The 13,649-nt window shown below is 36.0% G+C and overlaps 1 protein-coding gene across 2 annotated transcripts in view; it reads left to right on the top strand.

Moving 5' to 3' along the window:
- The first annotated feature begins 1,252 nt into the window (after positions 1-1,252).
- LOC145660573 (retinol dehydrogenase 11-like) overlaps positions 1,253-13,649 on the top strand; it is a 42,828-nt gene continuing 30,431 nt past the window's right edge. For both annotated transcript variants that reach the window (XR_014126837.1, XM_081725805.1), the window contains exons 1-3: positions 1,253-1,611; positions 5,176-5,411; positions 10,262-10,556. Coding sequence is in view for 1 of the 2 variants with exons in the window: in XM_081725805.1 (XP_081581931.1) it covers positions 1,345-1,611; positions 5,176-5,411; positions 10,262-10,556 (798 nt within the window). In the remaining variant the exon portion in view is untranslated. The remainder of the gene's footprint in view (positions 1,612-5,175; positions 5,412-10,261; positions 10,557-13,649) is intronic.

Genomic DNA, 13,649 nt, shown 5'->3' on the forward strand with positions numbered 1-13,649 from the left:
TCTTTTGCGTTTATTTTACCTTTCCATTTCCATCATTTAGATCATCTGGTATTGAGCTGTACGGCTAATTGTCTGATCCAATTGGGTCAAATTAACTGTTTCAAAAGCAGTAGCAATCAAACATTCCCAAACTATTTTTTTCACAAATGCATGCCAAAGGCAGAGTCGGATACAATATCCAATCAAACCGTAAGCCAAGTGAACATGGAATACCAATAAACTTTTGTACCACCGGGGTCACTAAAGCCCCCACTGACTTCACTCTCTCCTAGCCAAAATTGGTACATGCAGGGATTAATGCCTCAAAACTGAGTTTAATTTAACAAAACTGATAGCTTTCAGCAGGGGTGCCCACAAGGGGGGGCTATGACGCAAACTGCGTCATTGAAATATTTGGGGGGGTTAAAAATCTATATAAATATGTTTGAGGGTGTGTAAAAATTAATCGAAAAGATTTTTTTTTCATGGAAGAACACCTACGGATAGACAATTGAGGGGGGTGCGTCATGGACATGAGGGAGGGGGGGGGCACCACTGGCTTTCAGCATCTAGTATAATCGCCAATTAGATATATCGCTCACTATTCAATCTTAAGGCACTTTGCCGGGAACTCCGACATCCCTACCCAAAAAGGCTGAATTGGCTCCTTCCAGACAATATGAACAAACACTTCACAAACTTCATACAACACTTTATCTTACGAAAAGAAGCCAGAAACACTTCTGGGGATAATATTCACCACTTAATAGATTGCTTGTTGCACTGATTTCAAAACGCAATTTGCCCAATCTATGCATTTGATCTTGTGCTCTACCATTTCCAATCCACTGCTGGATGGAATTTTTCACTACAATCATATGTCTTTTAAAATTCTTTTCCGCGTTACTTCAGTGGTTCTTGATCAAATTACACCAATTTGTATGACATTTCTTAGGGCTCTCTTTTTACCTTAATATGCAATGTCATTTCAACTGAATCGACCACAAATCCATTAAGTTAATACCTCCCTTTACTCTTTGATTAGAAGTTCCTTTAAAAAGAGTATTACAAACATTTGGACGGAATTTTCAACAATTTACTTGGGACATAAGATATAATTTATTATCAATGTTATGTGTCTTTCTTTGTTACTTTATTCCTACTTGGTTTTCATAGATGATCATTGGTTTGCAATTTATCTGTAGTTTTCAGAACTCTGATTGTTTTGTTTTCTTTGGAGTCTGTATTGTTCCACTGCTGGCAACACTGTGGTGGGAGCAGAAACAATAAACAAACTGGAAGAAAGCAGACGAGAGCGTAAAATATTTGTAATAGAGTAATAGATAGTGTTAAAAATACATAGGAATGGGTGTTATATACATTGTATTTCCCTTTATTCTATGTGTCTATATTATAAGAAAATATCGAGAAAGCAAGTGGGGTAAATTCGTTGGAAATGAAAATGTTGCAGGCAAAGTGTTTATTGTAACTGGTGGAAATTCAGGAATTGGCAAGGAAACAGCGAGGGAGTTAGCTCGTAGAAAAGGAGTAGTAGTTATGGCCTGTCGAGATATGAGTAAAGCAAAAGCGGCAATTCGTGATATTCGCCAAACTGTATCAACAGGAACATTGGTAAGTAAAACTCGTGGTTACTTCTAGGACTAGAGGCCTATGTGCCATAAAATCTCTTAATAGCATGTTCATTAACTATTTCAGCATGCTATTACTTGTAATAGTGTGTCTGTCTTGTGATTATCTTTTCGCAGTTAGGTATATCCTCTGTAATTGTCCATGTTGCAGAATTTTTTTTAGTAAACACGTCATCGTGCAAGACATTCTTGTGAGATGCTGTCAATTACAGCAACAGCTGTGTCCATCGTTGTCTGCTGGATGCCGGGGCATATCGGCATTCTAGGAAACAAGTGCGTTGAAACAGCACAAAGAAGATGCAGATTTATTGTATGGATCTATATATAAATTCATTGTATATATATATATATATATATATATATATATATATATATATATATATATATATATTTTTTTTTTTTTTTTACCGACTCTCAATCTTAAACAATCACTTTTGTGGTGTAGATTTGCACTCCTCAGGCAGATTCACTTTAGGAGGGTTTTAGTGTATGTACAAAATAAGAACTATTATGCAAATCACACTAACCAGGTTGTGCTAAGTGGCCACAAAAAACACGAATACCATCTAATCAAGTCGGGGCAAGTGAGGGGCCGAGCGGAATAGAAGTGGAACCATGCACTGTATAAAGTTGGTGCGTCAGCAACGGTGGGTACACACAAACAAGGATAGCGCAAAATGACAAGAACACTTACTTCACCTGTTCGATTGCGTATATGTACGTACGTTACGTACTAAAGATGTTATAGGTAATACCCCGATATGTTTTCATTAATTACACATTTATATTCCAAAGTAACATATCACATTACCATCATAAATTTCACAAATATATGGACACCTTAATTCTCGGTCATTTCTATGGTAGGTTATGAGTTAGCACACTGACTTCAGATTCATTTTTTTTTTTTTTTTAACTGTGGTTAATGGCTACCTTGTGGGCAAATCCATGCTTAACAAGTTAGACTTTCGTTGTACTGGTCTATTAAAATATAGGACAATTAGAAATTTGCTCTGTAAATTTTACAAATATTTGGATCCGTACAATGAATCTGCACCGTAAAGACTGCTGCATTGTCAGAATATTGCACTAGAGCACTCTCTTTCGTGCTCGGATATCTGCAGCTTTCTTTCAGCGGATGTGCTCTCACTTGCAATCGGCTTCGAACCAGGCGAACGAAACTAAGTTCAATTCAATTAGACATATTCTGGGCAGTTGGCAGATGTCGTCGCTTACTAATCGCCGAAATGAATGATCGTGGCGCGCTTGTATTTTGGACACATTCCTTTTTAGTTCGTGGGACTAACTATCCATATTATACGGATGTATCGTCCCACTTAGTATTCGGAATATTCTTGTAGTATGCACAGAATACTCAGACCTCAGGGAACCTACTTAACAATACCAGTCAGCTTTTAGGGGTAACCTTGTATTTAATCGGGTAATCGCGTTTACTCGTATGATTGAAATAACTTACGTTCTCTAAAGGTTTTGTTTTAGATTTTACATGTGTTGTTTTAATTATTCCTATTTTTTTAGTTGTTTATCATGTTTTGTTTTGTTGTTTGTCGCCCCTGTTGTAATTGTTATACTTTTTTTTATGTTGTTGTTCTCTGCTTAATCCAAATTATACCAAATGTAAACTGGAACGACTAGTAGGCAGTTTTAGGAGACGGAAGGGTAGGTGACCAGATGCACTGATTTTCGCAGTACAGTACTGTTTTTCAAAGAGCTGTCCTGCCTTTTGCGAAGACGCTAGAAAACCGAGAAATATCCTGAGAACTTATTTGCAATATTTTAATGTTTCATTCTTTATTCACAACATTTTGAATCACAGGCACTCTTTTACTGAATGAAACATTAAACAGCGCTGTGGTTTGCAACACTCCTCAAAAGATAAGGGAAGGAGAGCAATCAGCGAACCATTGTTTTGTAATACATACATTGTTTTTACTGAGGAGGGCTTGTTGAGATATCGGTAAGGTTGGACAGGTTTCTTTTTTAACTTACGACAGTGATGCTAACCAAGTAGAAGTTCCCTTGTATCGGTCTAAATTTTCCCTCTTTCTTTAAAATAATCCCACGCTCCGAAAATCGATTTTTTTTAAAAAGTCTTTATCCCTACACGAAGTTTCACTGTGCGTTCAGAACAAATAAACTACTTTGTCATTAATCAAATCATTTGAAATTGAATTATTTCAATACTTTTGTTCAGTACCTTTTTTTTTTTTTTTTTTTTTTAAGAAAAACGAATGAATAACTTAAGATTAATTAAATGAAATAAGGACACGCGTGTTGTCGACGCAGTAAACATTATATTATATATATTATATGATACAATATCATGATATATTATATCATTATATATCTTATACTATTATATTTGTGTCCTACTTTTCGTTTGTCAGAATCTGGTCACCCCGCGGGAGGGAAGAGTTCGAGAAGTTTGGAAACAAGATCACAATTCATATGAACTCTGGGTCATTACGAACTTAAATTTTTTTAGGTGTCTAAATTTAGAAAAATTAGGTTTAATTATCTCGTTTAAAATTATATCACTCATTTCGATGCTAGTCCTTTAGTGAAGTAGTACTGAAAGGATTTGTTTGGTAAAAATTGCAGTTGAGCAACAGTCAATGCTAATTGGCATCAGTTGCAATGTAAACATGAAGGAAATCAGTTTAAAAGATTCGCGTTTAAGCGTTCTTTAAGTGTAGAAAAATTTCATACAATTGTAATGATCCATTGTTATCGTCCGTAAGAGCAAGAGTTGAAAATGCTTCCAACTGCGAATTGTAATATTTCATTTTAATATCGCTTTATGTATATAGATACTGCTACTTTCAACTCACATCAACAGGTGCATAATACAGCTTAGGTGAATTTTTTTTTTTTTTTTCTCACAATTCTGCTCGTCCGCGACATCCTGGCCACTCAATTTGCTCAGGCAAGCAACCACAAGTTGTTATGAACAATCCAGTAACGTGACTGTTCCATTTCAATATTTGTGTCACAATATTAAGTAGTTTGAGTGCAGCGGACTGCTTATGTAGAACACAAGTCACCAATCCAAATTTTGTTCAGCCCCATTTGGGGAGTTTTGTATTTTTTCCTAGAAGACAGAAATAGTGTTAGATGTTATAATATGTCGAAAAACATTAAGGCAGCCTATATTATTCAACTTATCATGCTTAAAGAAGTTTAACGTCAAGCGACATATCACTTAATATGATAATTTTGAATGAGGAGAGAGCCCAGGTTACTACAGAATTAAAGAAAAGAAAAGGTACGTTAGCAATGTAACTAACAGTGTTATTATTATTATTATTAACAATAACAACTACTACTCTATTGCCATCTTTACATAAAAGGCATTTCAATGATAAACAATAATTTGAGAAACAGAGAAGAAACGCCTACGCTTATGTAGTTCTTCGACATGTATAAATACAAGGCTTGCAATATTTAATTAATGGTTGGAAATTTTTTAATGTGACTATATGTCCTGACGACACATAATGCATTTTCAGATTTATCTTCGTTACAGATACCGATGGAAGTAGATTTAGCATCGTTGTCCTCTGTGAGGAATTTCTGTATTAATGTTCAACAAGCTGTTCCCAGGATAGATGTACTTATTAATAATGCCGGTGTTAGCGTTCCAATGGAACTTAAACAAAGGACGAAAGATGGATATGAAATAAATTTCGGAGTTAATCATCTGGGACACTTTCTGTTAACGAATCTTTTATTGGATCTTATTAAACTATCTGCACCTAGCAGGTAAGTTGTATTTTTTAATATTCCGATCTCTCTTCGTTGCTTTAATTGTTATCGTTGTTACTCCTTGTTTTCTACGATTTTCTTCGTTGATTTCAACTCCTGTGCATTTCTCCAAATTTTCGTAATAATTTCTAAAGCCACCATCACATTTTCTTTTGTAGAATTCTTCCCTTTCTATTTCTATTTGTAATTAACTATCTAGCTGCCTGTATACGACGGTTGGAACTTTAATATCGGCAACACTGCTGTATATACGCCATGAAAGGAACTAGTGCTTTTCGCTTATCATACGTTAGATCGGAGTCTAACCCTCCTCGTTCTAAATAGACTCTTCTTTACAACACTGTTTGCATGCATCCTGACGAGAAGAACAAAATTTCGTGAGAACACACTAAATTTCTGTAGTCATGGTATTCTCGAACGGGAACAGTGGAGTTAAACAACGACTTGAATATGTGGTGGCCGTACAGCACATTGTCATCAAAGTCTTTGTGACGCGCATTGGGAATCTGCGTTGCCCCATAGAACAATGGCGCGGTGGGTTAAAGTCTTCGATGACGGATACGAAAGTGTGCCAAATGCCTCGGCCAGGTAGCCGCAATGTCAGTGCAGAGGAAGTGAAAGCTGTTTGCGCTTTGTTGTAGACTAATCGGGGCTAGGCAATTTGTGTTAGCGCGAGAAGCATGATTATCGTGATGGGTTCCGCACCATTTGATGGAAATGCAAAAATAGCCATGATACGATGGTTCTCAGCTACTCAGGGCCATGAGCGCGAAAGAGAGGCTTTCTTACTTCCTGTCATTAAGCTGAATGATGCATGAGCTAGATTGCACCAATCAAAACTGAAGCATTAATCAGACTAATGGTGACATAATGGCTCATCACAAACAGCAAAAGGTTCGTTAGAAGCCTAGCAATGTGAAAATTAGGTGATTATCGTGCAACTGTAATAGTGTCATCCTAACACATTCCATACTACAAAGACAGACCGTCAGGGTATTACTGTTTATTTTTTAACATTAGCTTCGACCAGCGTTCAAGGAAAGGGGATACGACTTCTGTAGATCCCTCCTGTCATTTTACAGGACATATATAGGTGCTTTTAGAGCAACCTATATCTAATTTGTTTGCTTGATCGGACTGGGAAGTGCTGTATGATGCATCATACTGCCCGCACTTACGCTTCTGTGAATATAATTTGATGACACACGTTTCCGAACTGTTCCCGATATTCTTCACTCAATAGCAGGTTCATTCGGACAGTCAGCAGAATAAGCGCTTCGACATATGTACTACGACTTCCACTGAACTAACAATGGGTCATACACCACGCTAGTGGCTACATCGAAGAACATGAGAAGTTTTATAGAGCTACGTATAGCTATAGATCTTTTATGTGTCAGTTGCCAGTATTAAAATTCTAACCCCGTCACTGTTGTTTTCAGTCCTTCCTTCCCCAATTTTTCACTCAGAGTAACTTTAACAATTGAAAATCTACGGCGTAGAAAGTAATGGCAAACTACAATACTAATCGTCCCTAGTCTGTTGAAAAACAAAGGGAAAAAACTATACACAGCGGGTTTTACAGGCAAAAGATTCTGAAGTTATTTTATTCCTCGCCCTTTCGAATCTCTGAGAGGATAATGTGTTGAGAGAAAATAACAATGTGAGATATATATATATATATAATTGGAGAGAAGAAAAGAAAACCAAGAGGAAGGAAATGAAAGCTGAACTTGGAACATGATCCTTCCCATCATGTTGCAGGAAGAAAGTTTATAAAATCTCAAAGAAATAAAACAAAACAATCTAAATATAGTAGGAATTCGTAGAGTTAAATTAAACAAATAAGGAACTAAAGCCTGTGACAAACATCTTGGTATTTCAGCTAAACGAATAAAACGCGACGTTGCCGAGTGCTAAGATGGTGTGGCTATGGCTGAGCAGACGAACTACAGCGCGATAAGGTGACAGGGGATAGACGTGGATGTGTACAAAATAAACGTCTCAATACCGCTGGCCTCTCATTTGCTAGTAGCATTTAAAGGGAACTTGGAGCGCCGCCTTCAAATACCAAGATGTTTGTCACGCCGTTTACGAAGCGAAGGATATACTTTACTTTGGCAATGAAAAAGGCGATAGTAAGTCTGGGTGAATCTTTTAAAGAGAAAATAATGAGAGTAGAATTCGTCACAACATTTTTTTTCTTTCTTTCTTTTTTTTTTTTTTTTGTAATCATATGACTTATGGTTTGTTGGTTTGAAATTTAACGCTCCTTTTCAGTACCAAGGCTGTATGAGACGTGAACCTGCAACTTAACATGGGACCTGAACAGCCTGAGCTCCCACCGGAAATCGAACCCTAGTTTCCTGCATCAAAAGCACGTACGTTGACTATTTAGTCACCAGAGAGCTCAATATAAGTTAAGGAAGAAGAAAATCTCGGATACTGATACGGACATACGAACCTACTGCTGCATAAGAAAAAGAGGTGAGTGGGTAATGTAATGAAAGATTTTAGTCTTGTTGTCAGGGAAGGACAGGAAGGTAGAGTAGTAGGCAAATATGGTTTGAATGTGAGATTTTTGTGAAGACAAATGTAATTTGTAATTGGGAACAGATAGTTCATCCATCATTAAAGAAAAAGGTTTACATGGTATTTCCCTTCAATAGATGAACAAAGATATTAAATAAATTACATTATTATCCAGGAATTATTTTAGAACAGTTTAATAAGGAACAAGGTGACTCCTTCGGGCTCAACTCTTCTCATATCATAACTATGTGCTGGAAGAAATGAATATCCAACTGAAAAAACAGGTTTGGAGGAGGGGGGAAGAAATCGGAGCATAAAATTTGATATGAGGGAGTGAGAAGTCGATTCGAAAAAAAAAAAATGAACTTGGGTAAACAGACACAGATATTTTCGGGCGCGTGGGCTGCGGAGGAAACAGTGAGATATCGCGAATAGAAAAGGTTGGGAAACCGTGGTTGCCGTACCATCACCATGATTTTAGCCAACTTAACTGCTAGGAGTACTTCTGTATCCAAGGTCACTGTTTGACTTACACATTTAGACCACTTCGGCATGGTCGAGCCTGCTACGAACAATCTGTTGTTTATGTAGGTCTAAATGGAGAACTATCTTTAGAACCCAGCGGATAGAACTCTTGTTTAGAATAAATTCAAAGGAACTAATTTCAGGGAAAAGTCAAACTTTCATCCTTAGAACAAAACAATGTAGAATGAAGAATATACGAGGTGGAAATAATATAAAGTCATCTATAAGTAAAGAACATGTTCTAACTTGTTTATGGTGCCCTATACTTAAAAAGAAAGAAAAAAGAACGTAGAATACGAAATAGTGATAGTTTCGAAAGATTTGTTCTAATGGAAGTAAAGAAAGAAACGTGTTGTCCTGTAAAGAAACGTATTGCCAAGTAGGGTATACAGAAACATTACACACGATACGTACTTCACTTATATTCTCTTTGTGTCATGGACACGGAATAATTCGTGATGAATAATGGCTTTTGTTAGGATTTTCTTTGTTTCAGACGTTTGTTTAAATTGTGAAACTGTTACATACACTGCACTGCTTAAGTAATTTGTATTAGGAAAAAAATAAGATGAACGTGGTTGGACATTTAGAAATAAAAATCACGTCACACTGATGAAATAGAAAAAACAAATCGTAGAATACGAAATAGTGATACTTTCGAAAGATTTGTTCTAATGGAACTAATCTCTGAAAGTGTTCGGATAACTTCAGCGAAACCACAACGAATTACATCATGATGGGAGCATCACAGCATCACTTTCAGCGGTGTCTTCTAGAAGATAAAAGTTTTTAGGATTTTAAAATAACAATAGATGCACTATGTTCGTAATGAAATGCATAATGAAAGCTTCTTAAAGGAAATGAAAGACAAGTGTTTTGTTCGATATAAATCATATGGAGGAGTACAAAACTTGCTAAATAGTGTGATACGCATCCATTTATCGCACATATATTATCTATATATTCCTTGTCAAAAAAAAAAAAAAAAAAAAAATAATAATAATAATAATAATAAAAAGCGTTTTGTTCTCAGTTGACAGATGACTTAGTTGTGTATTTTTTGTGCATTCCTCCTCAGTTCACACACTTATGTTTACTTAATTTCTTTTCTGCTGCTTAAGCATCCAACATAAAATAATGGCATGCATAAAGAAAAGCGCAGCGATGGATAGTACTGTTTGAATCCTGATTATGTAACTGACAAATAGAAACATAGTCGTAGTCCGGATTCCGTTCCAAACAGTAGGTTCTGTGTAATATATCCTCGGTACTAAAAAGGAAGTTAAACTTCGACCAACTAATTTCTCTCAAGCGTGGGCGTTTTACCAATACACAGGATTCGTTTAGAGTCTAGAGACAACATTAATTATGGATAACAGTATATAATATAAATCTAATTGTGCAGGTAGGAGGTGATTAAAGTTGTATCACATACTCCGGGAAATATCAAATATAACCGGTGCAAGCAGATTAGGTTTGACTTAAGATTGTTCGTGGATGCTGTAGTGAGTATCCGCTATGTATAAGTAAGCAGAGTTAATGGAGGAGAGTGCTGTTACTTAGGTCTTGAGATAGCGTGTAGATCCTTATCTAAGGTGAAATATAAGTTTATAGTGGTGATACAGAACTGATCTTTTGTTGTCACATTAGCTATTAAATGAGCAGTGAACTCTGTCTCGGTCAATATAAGTGCCTGCTTCCATACATATCCTTCTAAAGTGAACTTAACATAAAAGTAACATTAATAAAATATATTAGTAAATCTGGCTATATTTGCTTTTAATTTACAGAATTGTCATTCTTTCATCGATTCTTCATGAGAAAGGCCGAATAGATTTGGAAAACTTAAATAACGCAACACACATAGAATATAGAAAATCTAATGCTGGATATTGTGATTCGAAACTAGCTAATGTAATGTTTGGTTATGAGCTTGCAAGAAGAACGGCTGGTACTGGAGTTAATGTGTATACTGTTTGTCCCGGTTGGGTATATACAAATCTATTCAGATACTCAAGTATAGCATGGTATCAGTATCTACTCCTGCCTCCACTTATGCTCTTCTTTATGAGAACACCATATCAGGTAAATTTATAGAATAAGTTTACTACTTGAAAAATTAATCCACGCTTTTTGTGTATAGTATATTTTTTTCAAAACTATAATGAAAATATACCTACTATTTGAAGGATACATGAACCAAAGAATTCAATCTGTATTGTTAGACGTATAAATGATATGAATATTTCATTACGTGTACACACTATAAAAAATATTCCAAAGTATGTAATTTTATTTTGTAATTTCAAGTCGAGTTCCGTTTCATGCGAATTTCTACGTGTAACATTCATTAAAAGAGAAAAAAGATTTTAAAAGTATATTTTTATAGTTATTAACAGTATATATTATTTAATGTTATTTTATTTATAATTCATGTGGTTATTTGTATGTTGGAATTTTCATCTATTCTTTCTTGAAGACATTCTTGTAAAGAACATCGCAAGAATAAGGTTAAATTTGGCAACAACAGATAGAACATAAGTAAGATTATTCATTTGAGACCCAAGCTGATATCAATCTATCAAAAACAACTAAACTATCTGTTGGTTATTTAAAACAACTTCTGTATGCCTACAGTGAGTAATTGATGGAGCATACCATGTAAAATCATCACATTAAATATAATGGTTTCTCGATCATCATCTTTTTTCTTTTTTTTGATATTTTCAGCAAAAATTACCTTAGTATTGACGTGCTGAGAAAGATTATAATTTTCTGGCTGCCGCCATCTTGGATTTAGACTCATTTTTCTTCATTGTTGCGCATGAAAATAAGGGTTTGTAGTAGTATAGAGATCAGGCTGCTACACGGTTACTACGAAAAGTATTAAGTTGTGGTTTATACTGCCTTAAAACAGAGATATTTGTCACCGACCCCCAAGCCCATTTATTGCATTTAAGCAAAATGGAAAAGACAATTTTAAACTTAATTGACCAAGCCTCGTACATAAAGGCAAAATCTTGAAGCCTTTTCTCACAAGCTTGCCTATGTGTTGGTGCTCTTGGCTTCAACCAAATCGCTCAGGGCTCCCTTATATCGCCGAAAAAGAAAGAAATTCGCCCAGTGTTCGTTCCACAAGGAAGACTCATCGATATTTTTAGCTATGATTCTGGTCCCGATGTTACGAGTGAAAATCGGGATTTCCCCGGCTCGCTATATACAAGCTATAGTTAACTAGAAGAATCCTCTGCTGTGCACGATCTCTTGGGCGCGAGACCCGTTGCGATCGTCGTTTTGAAAACCACCCACGAAGGTACGTGGGGTGCATTGTTCTAAAGTTGACATACGTTGTTTCTCCATATACGCTCCCCTATATGGGTTGAGCTTCGCAAATTTTATTTAAATTGCTATTTTGTATATGTGAGAGCGAACTTTTTCAGTTTAGTATCAGTGACTGTAAGATACTTGTAAACGTTTTGGTGTTATTTCGTATTGTCATATTTTGAATAACTGCGTGCAAACGAGAATTCCTTCAAGTCAGACCTGAATTGCTGAATGGGAGAGTAGGAGCATTTCAGTGCGGAGAAATCTAAATCATCGTTTACGGAACCCAAAAGAGACTTTTGGGATTGCCCAATCTGCAGCACAGGGACTTTTCTGTGAACCCTCTGCGTCTAACTAAGACTCGACACCAGGACCACGATCATTCCGAATAGATTTGACCGATCGAAGATCACAGTGAGTAATGTGTTTCAATGTTACCACCGAGCCACCAAAGGTTGGAAACAAATAATTGTAAACGTCATAATTTGGGATCTGTTTGATTGTATGTTTAATGTCATTTTGTATGTATCATAATCCGTATTAAGTGTCATTACACGTAATATATCTCGTAAATTGAATTTTTCTTTAGTTGCTCATAGGATTGATTTTGAACTTGTTGTTTACGTTTGATTTAAGCTCACGTATATATTTAAATATTCAGTCGTTTCACATTTTTACGGTACTTATCTTTTATCCCCCGGCTTCCCAGCTCCGGGTGCGATAAAATATAAGTATTGGATAAATCGAGTTTCGTCGTGGTATAGCTGGAAAGACGGGGAAAAAAAGGAAGAAAGACAAGTGATGATTTGTTTGTATTCGTAGGAAATTCTAACCACACGAAAGCATCGATTACATATTAATCTTTCATAAAACATATATAAAGGCAGGGTAATGTTTTGGTAAGAGGGATTTGAAAGATCTCGAATACAGACATCAAAAATACAAAAGTTGCCAATTTCGAAAACATGTAAAATCAAAAATGAAATGAAATGAAATCTTTCAGTTTTACGTCCTACGGTTATGCCGGATAGGCTAAAGGAGACGGCGATGATGAGAAATGAATGCAATGGTGGAATGGATAAAGTGGGAGGAAACGGGAGAACCGCGAGAAAACCCACGTGTTTGTCCACCAAAAGTACTTAAAACCATAGAATGAATCTTTCTGCACAAGAACTATGACTAGAAGGGTTTTCAGAAATGTGAAACACAGCTGGAGTTGAAAGTCCATCATGCCAGTTTATGGCTTCGGAAATATATTATTAGAAAATCAAGGTCATATTTCTTAAAATGGGGAGGAAGTAGAAAATTTGAAGTTTTGGCGTTAAATACTCCTGCTGATTGTGAATAGAAACTTTGGAATTAATTTTATGGTTTATACTCGTGAACAATTTACATGCTCTCAAAATTCTTATGTACAGAGTGGGTTTAACACACTCCCCATAACCTCGAATTTTGAGCGAAAGAAAATTTTTTAAAATTTTATTCAAAGTTATATTTCTCTTTATGGACGAAACATTCATTTTAGTTTCATATTGGAGCATTTAGCTTGTGCGAATCAGTAACTCTGGTGCCATGTAAACTTGATAAAGTCCAGTGCATTTGCACTTGCTTTATTCAGTGTTTTAGAAAAGTTCATGTCTTCACGTATTTCTAATTTTAGCCTGGCGAAGCGATGGGAACCATTCTCAACCATTGATCCTTTTTTTAATATCTGAAGGAAAACCATCAATCACGTGAATAATCCGACCAATTGTAGAAAATGACGCTCCAATGTGAATTTGCGCCAGAGTGTAATTAGGAGAATCACACGTTGACTTCATGAGAGAGAGCCTCGTTGAACTCCAAGTCTCCTTT

This window comes from Thermobia domestica, chromosome 9 (assembly GCF_964235325.1).
Source record: "Thermobia domestica chromosome 9, izTheDome1.hap1.1, whole genome shotgun sequence".
In the NCBI taxonomy this organism is placed as follows: Eukaryota; Metazoa; Arthropoda; class Insecta; order Zygentoma; family Lepismatidae; genus Thermobia; species Thermobia domestica.